This window comes from Belonocnema kinseyi, chromosome 7, assembly GCF_010883055.1.
Source record: "Belonocnema kinseyi isolate 2016_QV_RU_SX_M_011 chromosome 7, B_treatae_v1, whole genome shotgun sequence".
NCBI classification, from domain to species: Eukaryota; Metazoa; Arthropoda; class Insecta; order Hymenoptera; family Cynipidae; genus Belonocnema; species Belonocnema kinseyi.
The window spans coordinates 9,665,789-9,684,635 of NC_046663.1; the positions used below are offsets into that span (position 1 = coordinate 9,665,789).

Consider the following 18,847-nt stretch of genomic DNA (forward strand, 5'->3'; position numbering starts at 1 on the left):
TATATTTGAAGGGATTTAAAAGTGCTTTCGAAGAGCTTATTTCAAAAAGTTATTTAAAAATTATTAAAAATATTTTTAATCTGCTTAATTTTAAACTGAAAAAGATCAATTTTCAGACAAATAGTTCAATTTTCAATTACGAAAAACATAAAGTTGTTAACCGAAAATGTATTAGTTATATTTTCAATTTAAAAATTATTTTTTCACGGCAAAAAACTAATCTTAATTAATAATAATAATTGATTTCAATTTAATTAATTTAATTGACAACTGAAATGTCTCGATGATTTCAAAGTGAAGGGTTTCAAAGTATTTCATAGGATTTCCAAAATTTTATTCATTTTTTGTTGATGAGCTCCAGTTTTCACAAACATACTTTTTCTAGTTTTTCAAAATAAAAAAATATGATAACTTTGAATCATTTGAAGAGACACTAATTAGTCTTTTGGTAGTTTTAGAAGTTTTAAAAAGATTCGAAAATCTCTAGAAGGTTTTTCAATTTTCTAAACAAAATGCAGATTTTTTAAATTAAAAAAAAAAGTTTTTTGGAAATCTTTAATTGTCACAAAATGTTACATTTTTTTAATTACCTGAATATTTAAAATATATTTTGACTTGAAATATCAACTATCACATTTTGTTTTTGAGAATTCAGCTTTTTTTGGTTGAAAATTCAACTAATCAAGAAGGGATTTTTTATGAGAGATTCATTATTGTAGTTGAAAATTGATCTATTTTGTTGAAAATATAATTATTTTCTTTAAAATTTCTTCCTTTCTCATTAATAATGTAATTATTTCCTTTTAAGTGAAAATTGATCTTTTTAGTAAAATTTTACTTGGTTTAAATATAAAATATTTTATTAGGAATTAAATTTTTTGTGAAAGATTCACCATTTTTTTGTCGAAAATTAATATCTTTTTTTGGTGTGTTGCGAATTTCTTCTGTTTTGTTGTTTGTTTTTTTGTTTAAAAATGTAATTATTTCATTTTTTTCATAATTGATATTTTTTAGTAAAAAATTCAACTACTTGGTATAAGTTCGAACTAATTTATTAAAAATTAAATTTTTTTGTTAACGATTCATTATTTTAGTTAAAAATAAATCTCTTCTTATTTGAAATTAAACTTTTTTGTTTCTGGTTCAAAATTGATCTTTTCTAATTGAAAGTGCAACTGCTCGGTTTAATTTTTATCTACTTCATCAAAAAGTGGATTTTTTGTTATAATATTCATAATTTTAGTGAAAAGTTGAACCCTTTTAGTTGAAAATTGATTTATTTCATTCTTGGTTCGAAATTTTTCATTTTTAATTGAAAATTCAACTATTCTGTTGAATTTTTTAGTAAGTTGTTAAAAAGAGATTTTTTTGTTTAAAAATTAATCAACATAATTAAAAATGCATCTCTTTTTTTCAATGTTTAACTATTATGTTCAAAATTCCTTTTTTTGTTGTTAAAAAATTAACTATGTGACTTTTTGTTGAAATTTGATCTTTTTTCAGTTAAAAATTGAACTACTTGGTTTAAAGTATAACTACTAAGGGAGAAATTAATTTTTGTTTAAAAATCCATCAAATTAGTTAAAAATTGATCTTTTTGGTTTAAAATCTAATCATATTACTACTTTGTAACTATTTTGTTAAATATTTCACTGCTTTGCAAAAAATATTTGTTTGGTCTGAATATTCATCAATTGAGTTAAAAATTTATCTTTTTTGGTTCAGAACTTATTTATTTTATTTTTAGTTATTTTTTTTAAAGCATAATTATTTCACTGAGAATTGATATCTTTTTCTTAAAAATGTATTTATTCTATTTTTGGTTCAAAGTTCCTCTTTTTAATTAAAGTTAAAATTACTTGGTTGAATTATTAACTGCTTTGACAAGAATGGAATTTCTAGTTTTTATTAAAAATGTATTTATTTTGTTGAAAAATCCTTCTTTTTTATTGGAAATGTAACTTTTATTTTTAATGGAAAATTGATCGTGTCAGTAAGAAATTCAACTACTTGGTTTAAAATTGTACTACTTTGTTAAAAATTGAAATTTTCTATGAAGATTCATAAATTTTCTTGAAAATTTATCTTCTTTTTTTATTCATAATTTTAGTTAAAAATATTTTTTTTTTGTTAAAAAATTGAACTATTCTATTTTTGGTTCAAAAATTCTCTTTTCTGGTTAAAAACTAAACTATTTAGTTTCAATTTAAACTACATCCAAAAATAAATTTTTGTTGGCATGAGTTTTATCATTGTTGAAAATTCATCTTTTTTGGTTTTAAATTAAACTATTTTATTTTAGGTTCAATATTTCACTTTTCTAGTTGAACTTTTAACTAAATTGTCATTAATTAAATTTGCGCGGTTGAAGATTCATCACTTTAGGCAAAAATTGATCTCTTTTAGTTGAAAATTTATTGTATTTATTCCATTTTTTGTTCAAAATTTACCTTCTTTTATTGAAAATTGAAGTACTTGATGAAAATTTGAACTACTATGTTACAAATTAATGTTGGCTTAAAGAATCATCACTTTAATTGAAAATGTATTTCTCCTTGGTTCAAAATTTATTTATTCCATTTTTAGTTCAAAATTTCTCTTTTTAAATTAAAAATGTAAATACGTAGTTTATTTCTTTTATACTGCTTTAATAAAAATTGATTTTTTTTTTCAGACTCATCAATTTATTTGGAAATTCATCTCTTTTTTTAAAGTGCAACTATTGTATCACAAATTCTATTTCTTTTTTAATGTAGCCATTTCTTTTCTTTTCCAAAATTGATCTTCTTCAGTTAAATATTTAACTACTTCGTTGAAAATTAATTTTTTTTGTTGGTAGATTCACCACTTTAGTTGTAAATTTATTTATTTCATTACTTTTTCAAAATTTTATTTTTTTAAATAAAACTCAAAATACTTGGTTCAATTTTTTACTACTTTGTTAAAAATGGATTTTTTTGGTTGTAGATTCATTAATTTATCAAAAAATGAATTTTTTTAAATAGACTATTGTACTACTAATTCCATCTTTTTTTTAGAATTTAACCATTCCGTTTTCTCTTTCAAAATTAATCTTTTTTAGTTAAATATTTAAGTTCTTCCTTGAAAATAAATTTTTTTGTCTGTAGATTCATCACTTTAGTTGAAAATTATATTATTCCATTTTTTGTTTGAAATTTCACTGTTTCAAATAGAATAAACATTTGGTTGAATTTTTTACTGCTGTGTTAAAAATGGAATTTTTTTGGATAAAAATTCATCAATTTAGTTGAAAATTCATTTTTTTAAAGTGCAACTATTGTATTGCGAATTCCATGTTTTTTTCAAAATGTAACTACTCCGTTTCTTTCCCAAATTTTACCTTTTTTAGTTAAATATTTAACTACTTCGTTGAAATTTTTTTGTTGTTTGATGATTGATCACTTTAGTTGTAAATTTATTCATTCCATTCCTTGTTCAAAATTTCACTGTTTTAAATGAAACTTAAACTACTTGGTTCAGTTTTTTACTACTTTGTTAAAAATCGAATTTTTTTGGTTGTAGAATCATTAATTTATTGAAAAATCCATGTTTTTAAGCAAGCTATCGTATCACAAATACCATCTTTTTTTGTAATGTAACCATTCCGTTTTTGTTCTCAAAATTATTCTTTTTTAGTTCAATATTTAACTATTTTGTTAAGATTTAATTTTTTAGTTTGTGGATGCATCACTTTAGTTGGAATTTTTTTTTTATTTTTTTTCTCGAAATTTAACTATTTTAAATAAAATTTTAACTACGTGGTTGAATTTTTTACTGCTGTGTTTAAAATGGAATTTTTAAGTAAAGATTCAGCAATTTAGTTGAAAATTCATTTCTTTTTCTTGAAAGTGCAACTATTGTAATACAAATTTTATGTTTTTTTTAATGGGACTAATTTTTTTTCCAAATTTTATCATTTTTAGTAAAATATTTAACTGCTTCGTTAAAAATTAATTTTGTGTTAGCTATTTGATCACTTTAGTTGTAAATTTATTGATCTCATTACTTATTTAAAATTTTACTGTTTTAAATTAAACCTAAACTACTTGGTTCAATTTTTTACTACTCTGTTAAAAATGGAATTTTTTAGTTGCAGATTCATGAATTTATTAAGTAATTCATTTTTTTAATAAGCTATTGTATTACAGATTCCATCTTTTTTATAATTTAATTATTCCATTTTCTTTTTAAAAAATATTCTTTTTTAGTTTAATATTTAATTACTTCGTTGAGAATTAATTTTTTAGTTCGTAGATTCATCATTTTAGTTGACAATTTATTTGTTCAATTTTTTCTTCGTAATTTGACTGTTTTAAATGAAACTTTATGTACTTGTTTGAATATTGACTGCTGTGTTGAATTTTTTTTTTTGTAAAGATTTTTCAATTTAGTTGAAAATTTTTTTATTTTTTGTTTTTAAGTGCAACTATTGTATTGCAAATTTCATGGTTTTCTTAAAAATGTAACTACTTCATTTTCTTTTCCAAATTTTATAATTTTTAGTTAAATATTTAACTGCTTCGTTAAAAATTAATTGTTTTGTTTGCTGATTGATGACTTTAGTTGTAAATTTATTTATCCCATTACTTATTCAAAATTTCACTGTTTTAAATTAAACTTTTACTACTTGGTTCAATTTTTTACTACTCTATTAATAATGGAATTTTTTATTTGTAGATTTATGAATTTATTAACTAATTCAATTTTTAAATAAACTATTGTATTACAAATTCCATCTTTTTTTTATAATGTAATTTTTCTTTTTGAACATTATTCTTTTTTAGTTAAATATTTAATTACTTCGTTGAAAATTAATTTTTTAGTTTGTAGATTCATCACTTTAGTTGACAATTTATTTGTTCAATTTTTTCTTCGAAATTTGACTGTTTCAAATGAAACTTTCTATACTTGTTTGAATATTGACTGATGTGTTAAAAATTTATTTTTTTTTTAGTAAAGATTTTTCAATTTACTTGAAAATTTATTTATTTTTTGTTTTTAAGTGCAACTATTGTATTGCAAATTTCATGGTTTTCTTAAAAATGGAACTACTTTATTTTCTTTTCCAAATTTTATCATTTTTAGTTAAATATTTAACTGCTTCGTTAAAAATTAATTTTTTTGTTTGCTGATTGATCACTTTAGTCAAAAATTTATTTATTTTATTACCTGTTAAAACTTGCACTTTGATAAATAAAACTTTAACTACTGCGCTGAATTTTTTACTACTTTGTTCAAAATGGAATTTTTGGGGTTTTAGATTCATCAAATTTAATTAAAAATTCATTTTTTTTTAATCAACTATTGTATTAGAAATTCCATCTTTTTTTTGTTATTGCAACCATTCGTTTTCTTTTTTAAAATTCATCTTTTCATTTAAATATTTAACTGTTTTGTGAAACTTTAATTTTTTACATTCTCATCATTTATTTTTTTGGCGAATAATCACTTTAGTTTTAAATGTATTTATTCCATTACTTGTTTAAAATTCCAATGTTTTAAATTAAACTTTCACTACTTTGTTCAACTTTTTACTACTTCCTTAAAAATGGAATTTTATTGGTTGTAGTTTCATGAATTTATTAAAAAATTCATTTTCTAAATAAATTATTGTATTACAAAAACCATATTTTTTTATATTGTAACCATTCTATTTTCTTTTTCAAAATTTATCTTTCTCATTTAAATATTTAAATGCTTTGTTAAACATTAATTTTTTTGACGATTGATCACTTTAGTTCTAAATTTATTTATTCCATTAATAGTTCAAAATTTCACTGTTTTAAATAAAACTTAAACTACTTGGTCCAGTTTTTCACTACTTTGTTAAAAATAGAATTTTGTTGGCTGTACTTTCCTGGATTTATTAAAAAATTAATTTTTTCAATAAACTATTGTATTACAAATTCCTTTTTCTTATCATGCAACCCTTCCGTTTTTTTCAAAATCATTATTTTTCAGTTAAATTAATTTATTTATTAATAAATAAATTAATTAATTATTTTTCAGCTGCTTCGTTACAAATTAATTTTTTTGTTTGCTGATTGATCACTTTAGTCATAAATTCATTTATTCCATGACCTGTTAAAACTTGCACTGTTTTAAATAAAACTTTCACTACTTGGTTCAATTTTTTACTACTTTCTTCAAAATGAAATTTTTTGGTTGTAGATTCATCAATTTATTTAAAAATTCATCTTTTTTCAAACGAACTATTGTTTCACAAATTCCATCTTTTTTGATAATGTAACTATTCCGTTTTATTTTTCAGAATTAATTTTTTTTCAGTTAAACATTTAACTACTTCGTTGAAAACCAATTTGTTTGTTTGTAGAATAATTACTTTAGTTGAAAATTTATTAATTACATTTTTGGTTTGAAATTTAACTCTTTAAAAGAAAACTTAAAGTTTGATTGAATTTTTTATAACTTTGTTAAAACTGGAATCTTTTTGGTTGAAAATTTATCTCATTTTTTGAGAATGTAACTATTGTGTTATAAATTTCTTCTTTCTTTTATTTTAACCTCAGCTATTTTCCAGTGAGTTTGCACATTCTTCATGTCAAAATCGCGTTTGTATATTAACCTTAAATTATGCCACGTGCTTTGCTGGTCTCCAAATTCCGGAAGTTACACTCATCATCTGCTGAAACGGCTCTCGAGATATTTATGAGAAACTAACCTGCAGCCAAGCAAAAAAAATCAAGCTTAAGAAAAATAATGTCACTTACGAAAATTCCGAGTCGTACAGAATCAAATTCTTTATCTTTAATACGCCTTTTTTCAAAAAATCGTCTCCGCGGAACGGATCCAAGTCATTTTGACTCGAGAACCTCAATTTTGAAATTCATCTGTGGTGGTTCAGAATCTGATGGTGAGTACGAAACTTCCAGTGAAGGTCGCTTGCATCCTGGACCGGAAGCTCAGTCGTCATCGTGTAAAACCATTGATGTGTGAGTTAATTTTTAATTTTAAACGAATTTCAAATAAATATTTATTTTTTTATTTATTTTTAAGGTTATATAAATATAATTTTTCTAAGATTCTTGAGAATATTCGAAAACATTTTTCAAAATTTGTTTAATAAACTTTTCTTTAAAAAGGTTTATTTTAAACCAAATAGTTTAAGTTTGAAAAAAAGATGGATTCTCAATTTAAAATTTACAGACGATATTTCTATCTAGAAATATTTTTATTTTTAATTAAAAACAGTTAAATTCATTCAAAAAAGATCATTTTCAATCAAATAATTTAATTTCCAACTAAATATATAAATTCTCTACCAAAAAGATTCATTTTCTACCAAAAAAGACTAATTTTAAATTAAAATTATAAATTGTCAAGGAAAAAAATTACTTTTAAGAAAGTAGTTTTATTTTTAAACAAGTACTTGAATTTCCAACCAAAACATATAAACTAATTTTCAACGAAAAATCTAAGAGTGGATATTTCAATCCAAAAATGTTTAAATTTTATATACAAAAAAGAAATTCATAAAAAAAGGAATTTTCATTAAAATAGGTGATATTAACACTAAAAAATATCAATAAATCTGATCTTAATTCACCGAGAAAGACGAATTTCGATTAAAATGGCTTATTCCTCAACCAAAAAAAAAAATGAATTTTGAACCAAGCAGGAGCAACTTTATTAAAAAGGATTAAATTTCTAAATGCAACGTAAATGTAGTTAAATTACAACTTGAAAATTAAAAATAAAAATTTCGAATAAATATTTATTCATTACGTTTTTTCTTTATTTTTTTTAAAGGTTATACGAATATAATTTTCGTATGATTCTTAAAAAAATTCAAACAGATTTTTAAAAATTTCAGATATGATAAATCGAAGTTAAGAAAGTGGTTAATCTTGAACCAAATAGTTAAAGATTTAAACAAAACAGATAAATTCTCAACCCAAAATGTACAAGTTGATGTTTTAATCTAGAAAAGTTTCGATCTTAAATAAAAAACAGTTAAATTCTTTTGAAAAATAACCATTTGTAACGAAATATATACATTTTCCTTTTAGAAAATAAATTTTTCGGTCAAAAAGATGAATTTTCAACTAAAATAATACTTTTTTGAAAATACAATTTTTTTATTAAAAAGTAGTTCAACTTTTAACAATGTTTTTTGAATTTTCAAATAAGGAAAGATAAGTTAATTCTCTGTGAAAAATGTAAAAGTTGATATTTCAATCTAGGAAATTTTCATTTTATGTCGAAAAAATTTAAATTAATAAAAAAGGAATTTTTAATAAAATAGTTGTCATCAGCACCAAAAAATATTTTTAATTAAAAATCAGAGTTAAATTCGTTCTGAAAGACGAATTTCAACCCAAATAGTTGTATCCTCAAGCAAAAAATTTAATTCTAGTCCAAAAAGTTGTAATTTTAATTTTGAAAAATTCCACGCAATAGCTTTTAATTTTGACACACCTAAAGCACTTACATCGTGCCCGGAAAATGCCCCAAAAACTCCAAAATACCAGTATTATATCAAATTCATGCTAAAGACGGTATTTTAAAAAAATATCAGCTTGATTTATTTTTTATCGATAATTAACGAGTTTTAAAGTATATATTTACTAACTTTAAATTGCTTCAACAACTATTATTTGTTGATGCAAATTTGACTAATTTCAAGAGTTGTAGTTCTTTTTAACACATTTGCTAATTATTTAAACAAGTTTTATTTGCTTGAACAATTTTTTCCCCCTAAAATCGTAAAAAGTTATTATTTTCTAAAAATAATCACAAAATTAAAGGATGTTGAAAGCTATATATTTTTGAAGGATGTTTGGTAATTACTTAAACAATTTTGATTTGCTTAAACAATTTTACCCCTAGTAAAGCGTAAAAATTTTTTTCTGGAATTAATGACACAATTTAAGGAATTTAAGAGTGATATCTTTTTGTGCAGAATATTTAGCAACTTTTTAAATAATTTAATTTCTTTTAACGAATTATTATAAAAATAATACAGGATATATTTTCTGAGATAAGGAGATACTGAATATTAAGCGACATAGTGTGAGAGATTTGAAAAGTTTAGACTCTTCACCGCCTTTCCTAGGAACAAGAGCAAGTGAATGATTAATAGTTGTTTAAATAATTGCAAAATATCTCTAGCAAAAAATATTACTTTTGGCATTTTTTAATTGCGTCATTAACTGCAGAAAAGAATAAAGTTTTATGATTTACAGAGAAAACATTGTTTGAACAGATAAAAATAGTTTTAAAAAATTTAAGTTGTTTCAAAAATTACTTAATATCCTTTAGAAAAAATATTAGTTCCACCATCCGCCAATTGTGCAATTAATTTCAGAAAATAATCATTTTTCACGTACAAGGGGAAAAATGGTATAAAAAATCAAAATTGTTTAAGTAATTACCAAACATCCTTCAAAAATATATTACTTTTAACATTCTTTAATTGTGTCATTATTTCCAGAAAATAATAACTTTTTACGACATCAGGTAGAAAACATTGTTTCAACAAATACCAATTGTTTAAATAATTACCAAGTAAGTTAAAAAAGAACTACTACTCTTGACATTCATCAACTCTGTACGATTTATTCCGAAAGATAATAACTTTTAACGACTTACATATGGAAAAATTATTTAAACAAATAATAATTGTTTAAAAAATATTAATTTATTAAAAATATACTTTAGAACTCATCACTTATCGATTAAAAATAAGTAAAGCTGAAATTTTTTTTTTAAATTTCGTCTTCAGCATAAATTTGATAGAAAACTTCTATTTTGCACTTTTTGGGGCATTTTCCGGGCACAATTTAAGGGGTTTAGGTGTGTTCAAATTAAAAGCTATTAGGTGGAAAATATTCCTTAAATGCTCCTCAAGAGGTGACAATACTTTAATTCACAAAAAATTTATAACAAGAACTTCTTCTTTCAATTTTGTTGAAAATCGATTTTGCGAGAGGTTCGAAAAGGAAGTAAAGGAATGTGAAGATTATGAGGAGGAGGTCGTAGAGAAGTGGGATGGGTAGTATGGGTAGTGTGTAGGGGAATTGGAAGTGAATCACAGGAGGGGCGAGACGCAGGATCTTGACATTTTGCCTGATTTTAAATGGAATTCATCTTCCATAGATTCGATTTAGTAGGTAGCAGGGCTGAGGAAAATTGAAGTGAGAAGGAGCGAAAAGAGGTGATTGGATAGCGGATATAGCGAGGGGAAAGGTAAGAGAAAAAGCACAATAAGGGGAGAAGGCGGAAAACAGCTAAATATAGACAGGACAAGTACGAGAGTATGGTAGTGAGAGGGTAAGTAGGAGGAGGTCTTAAGGAAGGACAGAAAAAATGGAAGCACGAGAGAGGCGGGACGCTGTTTCCCGAAATTTTGCCTGATTTGAAATAAAATCTGACTCTTCCAGGTTTAATTGAATAAGTAGTAGATTTAAGGAAGAGTGTATTAATAAAAAGGAAAGCAAGGTTATGAGAGGAAAGAGAGAGAATGTATGGACATGTATGAGGAGAGGAAAAGCATGGTGCAGGAGGAAGGTAAAAACGGTTAGCCATACGCATAAGAAGTGAGTGGAGGTCCTAGAGAAATGGAAGACGTAGAATGAGGGATTATAAAGAGAGTAAGAACGAAGGTAGGAGAGGCGAGACGCAGTTCTTTGAAAGTTTGCCCAATTTGAAATGGGATTGATCTCTTGTCGTTTTGATAATATAGGTAGTAGGGGAGGGGAAGAGCAACGTAAAAATGGGATAGGCAGGTGTTAAAATAGAGAAGAGGGGATGTAGAGAGATACAGAATTAGAGGAAAAGCGTAGTCAGAGAAGTAGAACAGTAGGATATAGAAAGGAAAGACATGAAAGTCTGCGAGTGGGATGGAAAGCAGGAGTGGGTCGTTGAGGAGAGGGAAGAGTACTGTGTGTTGGTAGAAGAGTGGAAGGAGAAGTACAGGACAATGTGGGAAAATTATGATAGGGGTGGGAATAAGGTTAAAAAGGAGTAAAAGAAAAAGGACGTATAAGAGGGGAGAGATCTAGGGGTTTGTAAAGTAGGGAAGGAAACTGGAGAGGGTGGAGAGTAAATAATAGGATAGTATGAGAAGTTCTGGTAATAGGGAAAGTAGGGGTATGAGAAATTCCGGTGGAAGGGGAAGTAGAGGTATGAGAATTTCTGCTGGTAGGGGAAGTAGGGGAGGGGATAAACGTCCTAATGTTTAAAAAAAACTATTTATTTCTTATCACTATTCAGAATACATGATTCCGGTCAGATAATGGTCAACAACGATGCACCCAGTAAACCGGAAGTTTCTACGGAACTTAGGTTAGAGGTGGTCGGAAGCACCAAGAACGAAAATAGTGTATCTCTTCCCACATCTAAAACGGAACTTCAGGTCAAAGTTAATTCTCTCCAAGAGACTGATCAATTATTTTCATCGTTTTTGGAACCAGTGGTCTACTCTGAACCTGACGAAAGTTCCGAGTGCGTTCCCTCGGATTCCCTTAAAACTTTACAGTCCGGGATAAGTCAGTCTAATTTAGTCTCTTCCATTGGGAAGAACTCTAACACAGAAATGCAAAGTCTTTATAAGGAAAATAAGTTTCAATCAGAAACGTATTCGAACTCTATTGAAACGAATTCTGTCTTCAAGTTGGACCCAAATAATTTTGAGTTTGATGAAAATGATCAAAGAGTTACAACTGGAGAAAATATGGATATTTTTGATGACGAAACACCGATTCTTATAGGTAAATGAAAGGTCTGTACTCGCAGATAATTTATTTTAGTAACTATTGCTATTTTTTTAAAGAGTGTCCTCGTATTGCGTTACCCTCTTCTTTTTTTAAATACAGAATATAAATGTGATTTTATACAAACGTCAATCGAACAATAATTAGCAATTAAAATACAATAAGACTGCAGATTAACCTAAATTATTGGAGGGAATTTAATTTTTTTCTTTTTTTTAAAGAAACTTATTTCTTTTTCTTCTTTTTTCGTTTAAATTTAAACTCAATTAATAGGAATCGATAAGAAAATCCAACTATTTCTGGTTTAGATTCATTCTTTTTTTTTAATTCCACAATTATATTCTGGATTTGGAATTGATCTAGTATGGCTTAAAAATGTTCTACTACGCGGTTAAAAATTTAATTACATTGTTAAAAATGCAGTTATTTTGTTATAAAATCATCCTTTTTGGTCAAAAATTCAGCTGCTAAGTTGAAAATCGAACTTCCTGGTTCAAAATTAATTTTTGTGTGTGAAATATTTATCTATTTGTTTGAAAATTAAACTGTTTTGTTAAAAGTTCCTTTTACTTTAAGTTCGTAATTAAATTTTTTAACTGAAATTTGAACTTTTTAATTTTTTATGGATTTTTAAATGGTTGAGTTAAAAATTCAACTTTTTTCTTTACATATTAAATCTCTTTTGAAAAAATCTCATTTTTTGATTTAAATTAACTGTTTTTTATTTAAAATTAAAGTATTTTTGCGATATGATATTAATTATCAAATTTTTCATTAAGAATTAATTATTTCTTGTTAAAAATTGAATACGTGGTTCCAATTTGAACTACTTTGTAAAAGATTTTTTATCATTTTTGTTAAAAACTAAATTATTGGATAAAAATTAATGTATTTTTAAAAAAATTAGACTATTTGAGTATAAAATTAATCTTAAAGGTTGAAAATTCATCTTAATGGTAAAAAATTTAACTATTTAGTCCAACATTTTATTTTCTTTATTATCGATTCGTAATTATAGTAAATCTTTTTACTCTAAAACTGATGTCTTTTTTGGAAAATTTATTTCTTTGGTAAAAAATGAACAAACTTGTTCAAAACTATTTGAATTCAACTAATTCAAAAATTAACTTATTTGTTGAAAACTAGTTGAATTCAAATATTTAAAAAATTATTTTTTTTTTAAAGTTAGTTTCGTAAACTGCAAATTAAACTATTTCACTTTTAGATAAAAATTTAACCTTCGGAGCTGAAAATTCATCTTTATATGTTAAAAATTAAATCTCTTGTTGAAAAATTTTATTTTTGATTTAAACGTCAATTTTTTTCTGAAAAATTTAATTTTTGCACTGGAAAACTCAATTAATTTGTTAAGAATTTATCTTTTCAAGTAGAAAAATAATCTCTTATGTTAAGAATTCATTATTCTCGTTGAAGATTGGACTATTTCGTCAGAAAAAATTCTGTTTCAATTATATTCAGCAGGTAGAACATTTTTTTCGTAAAAAGTAGTTTTGTAAGCTAAAAGTATAAAAATTCCGTTTTTTATGAAAATTTATCTTTAAGAGCTAAAAATTCATCTTTATTGAAAATTTATCCTAAAGTATTAAAATTACATTTCTTGTTAAAAATTATTATTTTCCAGTTTAAAATGAAACCGTTTTTTAGAGTATTTAACTTTAGAGAATTTAAAATTAATCTTTTTTCTTAAAAACTCAACTTTTTTGTTTAAAATTTGTTCAATTGGGTAGAAAAATAATTTTTTTGTTTAAAATTCATTTTCTTTGTTGAGCATTGAATAATTTCTTAAAAATTGGTATTTTTTTTCAATGCAATTGATGGATAATTTTTTTTTTATATAGAAAATTATTTTTTCACTTGAATTTCACTATTTCACTGTTTGTTCAAAAACTATACTTTTCAGTTTAAAGTTCAACAATTTAATTGAAAAAACGTCTGTTCGTGCAAAAAAACTTCTTCTTCAAACATCCAACTTTGCAAGTTGAAAAGTCTCATATCAATAAAATACTAAGCTATTTTGTTATTGGTTTAATTTTTTTTTTGTTTTTTTTTGAAATTTAGAAATTTTGTTAAATTCATATTTTTGGGGGGAAAATTTAACTGTTTTGTTAAAAATTTATTATTATGGATTGAAAAATAATTCACTTCCTGGGTTGAAAATTCAACTTTTTTTTAAAATCTCCCTTCTATTTAAATATTTTTGACTTTAGAGTGTCACTTAATGCGTGTACGCTTCTTTATTACAAATTAAATGTTTATAATAGGGCGAAATAAAAATGTTAAAATAAATTGAAACTGAGACAAAAAAATTATGCGTTGACTTCCAAAAAAAGTACAACCAATTTTTTTCCGAAGAGGTTCATGTGACTCATGGTTTATTTTTGGCGGCTTCACAATTTAAAAAATTAAAATATTGCATTGAAATTTTGAACAATGGTTTAAAATGTATTCAGGCACATTCATCTGGCACATTTGAATTTTTATTTTGTTTAAACAGTGAAATTTTATAAAATTTTAATTTCGATTGTAATTGAGATCAGGGTTTTAGAGCCCTAGCTAAATAAGAATTAATAACATTAAATTACTAGAAAAATACTTACATGGAATAAATATTTTATCTTTTTTCAGGAAATAATCCTGAACTATCACCTAGTTCTATTAACTTCAAATATGAGGAACCAAATGTCAAATCTGAACTAAAAAATCATTTGATGAAGAATTTACAAATTATGTCCCAGATCGAGAACGACTTTGCACCACTTCGAGACAAAATGAATAACATTTTCAAACAAGTTCGAGAACTAAGAGGAATGTCTTTTGATTTTGATCCAACCTACAATAATCTATTAGGAATTTCAAATTCAGGATGTTTATCAGTTAGGGAAAATTCAATTTTTCAAAATGATGCCTTTCGTTCTACTTCGCTTTTGCCATCACTTCATTATGCGCCATGTATGAAAGATAAACTCAATCTTGGTCATTCCTATCAGACCAGAAGAAATTATGTTTCACAAGCCTCGCAACCTTTTCCAGAAAAAGTTTTGTTCAACGAAAATTTCTCTCCACGTCCCTTCAGATGTATAAATCATTCAGGAACTTGTATCAAAGGAATGCTACCAAACCAGTTAAAAAACTACCCTCATGCTTATCCTGATAAGGAACTAGTTTCTTTAGAAAGTTCCCATCTTCAAGAATTCTTCGTTTCGAACAGTTTATGTAATTTGCATGGACATCAAGTCCCTTATCTTGCAGATAATTCACGACACATTAGCTTGAACAGTTTCCCTATAGTGCAGCAGCATTTGCATTCCTTTCATGCAAATGACCTCCCAGCTAATTCAGAAAATTTGCATCAGCGTTACAGAAGCAAAGTACCGATCTCGGAAACTGCGGATTCCAGAGAACACACGGAAAGCAAGATAGTTTCGGTTCGAAATGGCAACAACCTTGACAAGGTCGAGAAGCAATGTTGTTCTGGACACCACAAATCCGTCCCTAAAAAAGGATTGCGAGAAACTGATCCAAATTTGAGAAGCTCCTTTGAAAAAGTCAGCAAATCTCAAAAACCTGACAGGATCAGAAAATCGGGTATGGTCACACCTTCAAATGAAAAGAAACATAAGCACTCGACTCGAAGTCAACGTCGAAGGTGCAAACGACACTGCTGTGATTTGCGTCATCGGATTACACCCTCGAATAATTCAATGCATAAATCCAGCTCTCCAGAAATAATGGAAATACCAAAGGACTTGGCAAATCCTTCCTCAAAGAATGGCGAGACAAGAAGTGAACTTTCTGAAACCCTATCTTCTCCTCGAGGGCCTCCACAACTAATTAGAGAGCTCACTCTTATCACGAAAGAGATTGTCGCTGAAGAAAAATCCTCTAATCAGATAGAACAAAATCTGGAATCCGCACAAGTTCAAAGTACAAGTTCCAGAAATACTCTCATGACGGAAATAACATGTTTTCCAAAGAATTCCATTCTTTTGACTTCTACGTTCAATGATAAACTATTGCAATCAAAAGCTTCTGCAAAGCCAAGCGTTGAAAAAATATTAGCAACGGAATCTTTATTTCAGCGGGAAAGATCTGATCTTGTTCAAAAGAAGAGCTCTTCTATTTTTAGTTATAGTAGTTACATTAGCAGCCCTCAAGAATGCAAACGAGTGATTCAAGTCCTTGATCATAAATATCTGGATAAAGCCTGCAACACAGAAAATATTGTCGAGGGAGAATACCGGAAGGATCTATTAAATGTCAAAGCGAGCAATTTAGAAATGTCAGCATTAAGCGCGTCAGAAGAAATGATGAAAAAGTCTCTGACAATATCAAAGTCTGACGTATCCGAGAAAGGTAGTCGGAAATCAATTTCCAATCAGCATTCAAAGATGAGCTTACCGAAGACCCATGAGAAAATAACGGTTGTACCGATAATTTTTAGTTCTGGTATGGCTGAGCCTCTGAATAGAAACCTTGATTTTATGAGTTCTCAGAGAAGCGGAAATACTCGTAAAAAAACAGTACTACTGAATGCTGAGAGCGAAGGTGGATCTTCAGAGAGCAATTTTTCGTTGTCTACCCGGGCAGAATCTTTTGCAACGGAGATCAGCCATTTGGCTCAAAAATGTGCTTTTATCATGGACAGCAGAGGAAGGATCAATAGTGGTATGACTTTAAATAGTGAAAGCAGTTGCTGTTCATTTAAAAAGTCCCCGGGCTCACCAATTAGGATTGTAAGAAGTAAAAAGAATAGTAATGAATCCAGGACAAGGGAAATATCTTCCAGAAGTTCTATAAGTTATCAAAGCTCTATAAATCCTGTTAGAAATTCTGTTCCTGTCAGGAGGATTCGAGGGATAAGAACTTCTCCCGAGGATTTTATCTATGAGTGATTCCTTTGATCCTCAGGACTTTGTTCAATTCATTCTTTCTTACATTGTCATGGTGATCAAGTTCGCTTAAAATAAAAATATTTTTTATCTTTATGCACCATATTCATTTCATTGATAGGAGTGTTACTTTTTATAGCCAAAATGTCTACGAGACGAATGATTTAAACTTTTTTTTTTTAGTTTTCTTCTGTCCAACTTTTTTTTTTGGTAATCGAAAGTTCGTTGTTATTTCCATGTTCTAACACAGAATTTTGATTGCTTTAAAAACATTCTACGTTCAAAATAAAAATTATTCTTTTTGGCGTTTCCCAGTTTCAAGACAAAATTGTAATTCTAAAAAAAGATCACATTTTTTTTATTTCAGAATTTTAAAAAATCAGGAGACTCGGAAATATTCTTTAATTTGATTTAGAGAATAGATAAGGTATTTTGAATATTCAAAGATTTTTGAGAATTCAAGGAATTCAGGGAATTCCAAATATTTAAGATATTTAGGAGACTCAAGAATTGTGGGGCATCCAGATAATTTCAGAGAAGTTATTAAATTTCCGAAATTGAGGAAATTGAAATTATTTGGGGAATTCAGAAAAAATGAAGGCATTCAGAAGATTTACAGAATTGAACGAATTGCAAGAATTGGGAGTACACAAAGAATTTAGAGAATTAATAATATTTGAGGATATCATAGAATTCAAGGAATTTATAATATCTTACGAACTAAGGGAATTCAAAGAATTTCAGAGATTTCAAAGCATTTAGAGAATTAAAGGAATTTGAATTAGGAATACTCGAGGAATTCAAAGAATTAAAAAAATGCAGAGATTTTAATGAATTCAGAGAATGAAAGGAATTTAAAATATTCAAGGAATTCTGGAATTTCCAGATATATCAGGAATTCAGAATATTGAAAGATTTCTGGAAATTTAGCGAATTTCTTGATTTTAGAGCGCTTGAGCTATTCAGAATATTCCAGGAGTTTAGGAAAATGAGAGAAATAAAGTATAGTAGAGAATTAAAGAAATATAGAGATTTTTAGAAATGTAGAGATTTCGACGATTTCGGGGAATTCAGAGAATTCGAATAATTTCAGGAACTGAGATTATTCAAGGAAATTAAAATTTTCAAGGAATTTAGAGAATTCAGGAAATTGAAACACTTCTAGTGAATCAGATAATACAAGAAATTGAAAATATTCAAGGAATTCTGGGAATTTCGAATATTTAAGGAATTCAGGGTTAGGTTTAGGAGATTTCATAAATTTAAGAGATTTAAAATCAATTGAGAAAAATTCAGGTAATTTACAGAATTTAAATAATTTCAGAAATTCAGAACATTAACAGAATTCAGAAAATTGAGAGAATTCAAGGATTTCAAAGGTCTTAAAGCTTTAAAGGAATTCAGTAAATGTATGAGAAAAACAAAATTTAAAGAGGAATTTTGGGAATTCAAAATATTTAAGGACTTCAGAGAATTCTAAATATTTAAGAAGTTCTAGATTCTTAAGTAAAGCACGTATTTCATAAATTCTCCGAATTCCTTTGAATCTCTGAATTCCCTAAATTCTCTGAATTCCTTAAATTCTCTGAATTCCTTAAATTCTCTGGATTCTCTAAAATCTCTAAAATGCTTGATTTATCTAACTTCACTGAAATTATCAAATATTATAAGTTTTCTGAATTTCTGAAATATTCTGATTTCGCAAAACGTGATAAAAACTTTTCAATTCTCTAAATTCCTTGAAAAGTTTGAATTGCTTAAGTTTTCTGCATTCTTCAAAATCTTTAAATTTCTTAAATTCTCTGAAATCTTTTAATTCTCTAAATTCCATGATTCTCTGAATTCCTTGGATTTTCTCAATTTCTTAAATTCTCTGAATTTTGTAATTCTCTGAATTCCATGAATTCCCTAAAATCCTTATTTTCTAAATTCTCTGAAATCATCGAATATTCTGAATTTCCTGAGTTTAAGGAATATTCTAAATCCCATAAACGTTCTTAAATCTTTAAATTTCCCTGAATTCCTTCTGTTCTCTGAATTCCTTCAATTCTCTGAATTCCTTAAATTCTCTTAATTTCTTAAATTCTGCGAATTCCTTAAATTCTCTTAATTCCTTGGTTTCTCTAAAATCCTTGAATTCTCTGAATTTCCTGAAATCCTCGAATATTCTGAATCTCCTGA

General features: G+C 26.4%; 1 protein-coding gene across 1 annotated transcript; it reads left to right on the plus strand.

The window, feature by feature from the left end:
• The first annotated feature begins 6,572 nt into the window (after window positions 1-6,572).
• On the plus strand, window positions 6,573-16,734 carry LOC117177483. Its single transcript, XM_033368210.1, has 3 exons — window positions 6,573-6,974; window positions 11,257-11,753; window positions 14,403-16,734. Exons 1-3 carry the CDS (start codon window positions 6,742-6,744, stop codon window positions 16,667-16,669), a joined length of 2,997 nt encoding a protein of 998 aa, XP_033224101.1. The 5' UTR covers window positions 6,573-6,741; the 3' UTR covers window positions 16,670-16,734.
• Window positions 16,735-18,847: the final 2,113 nt, after the last annotated feature.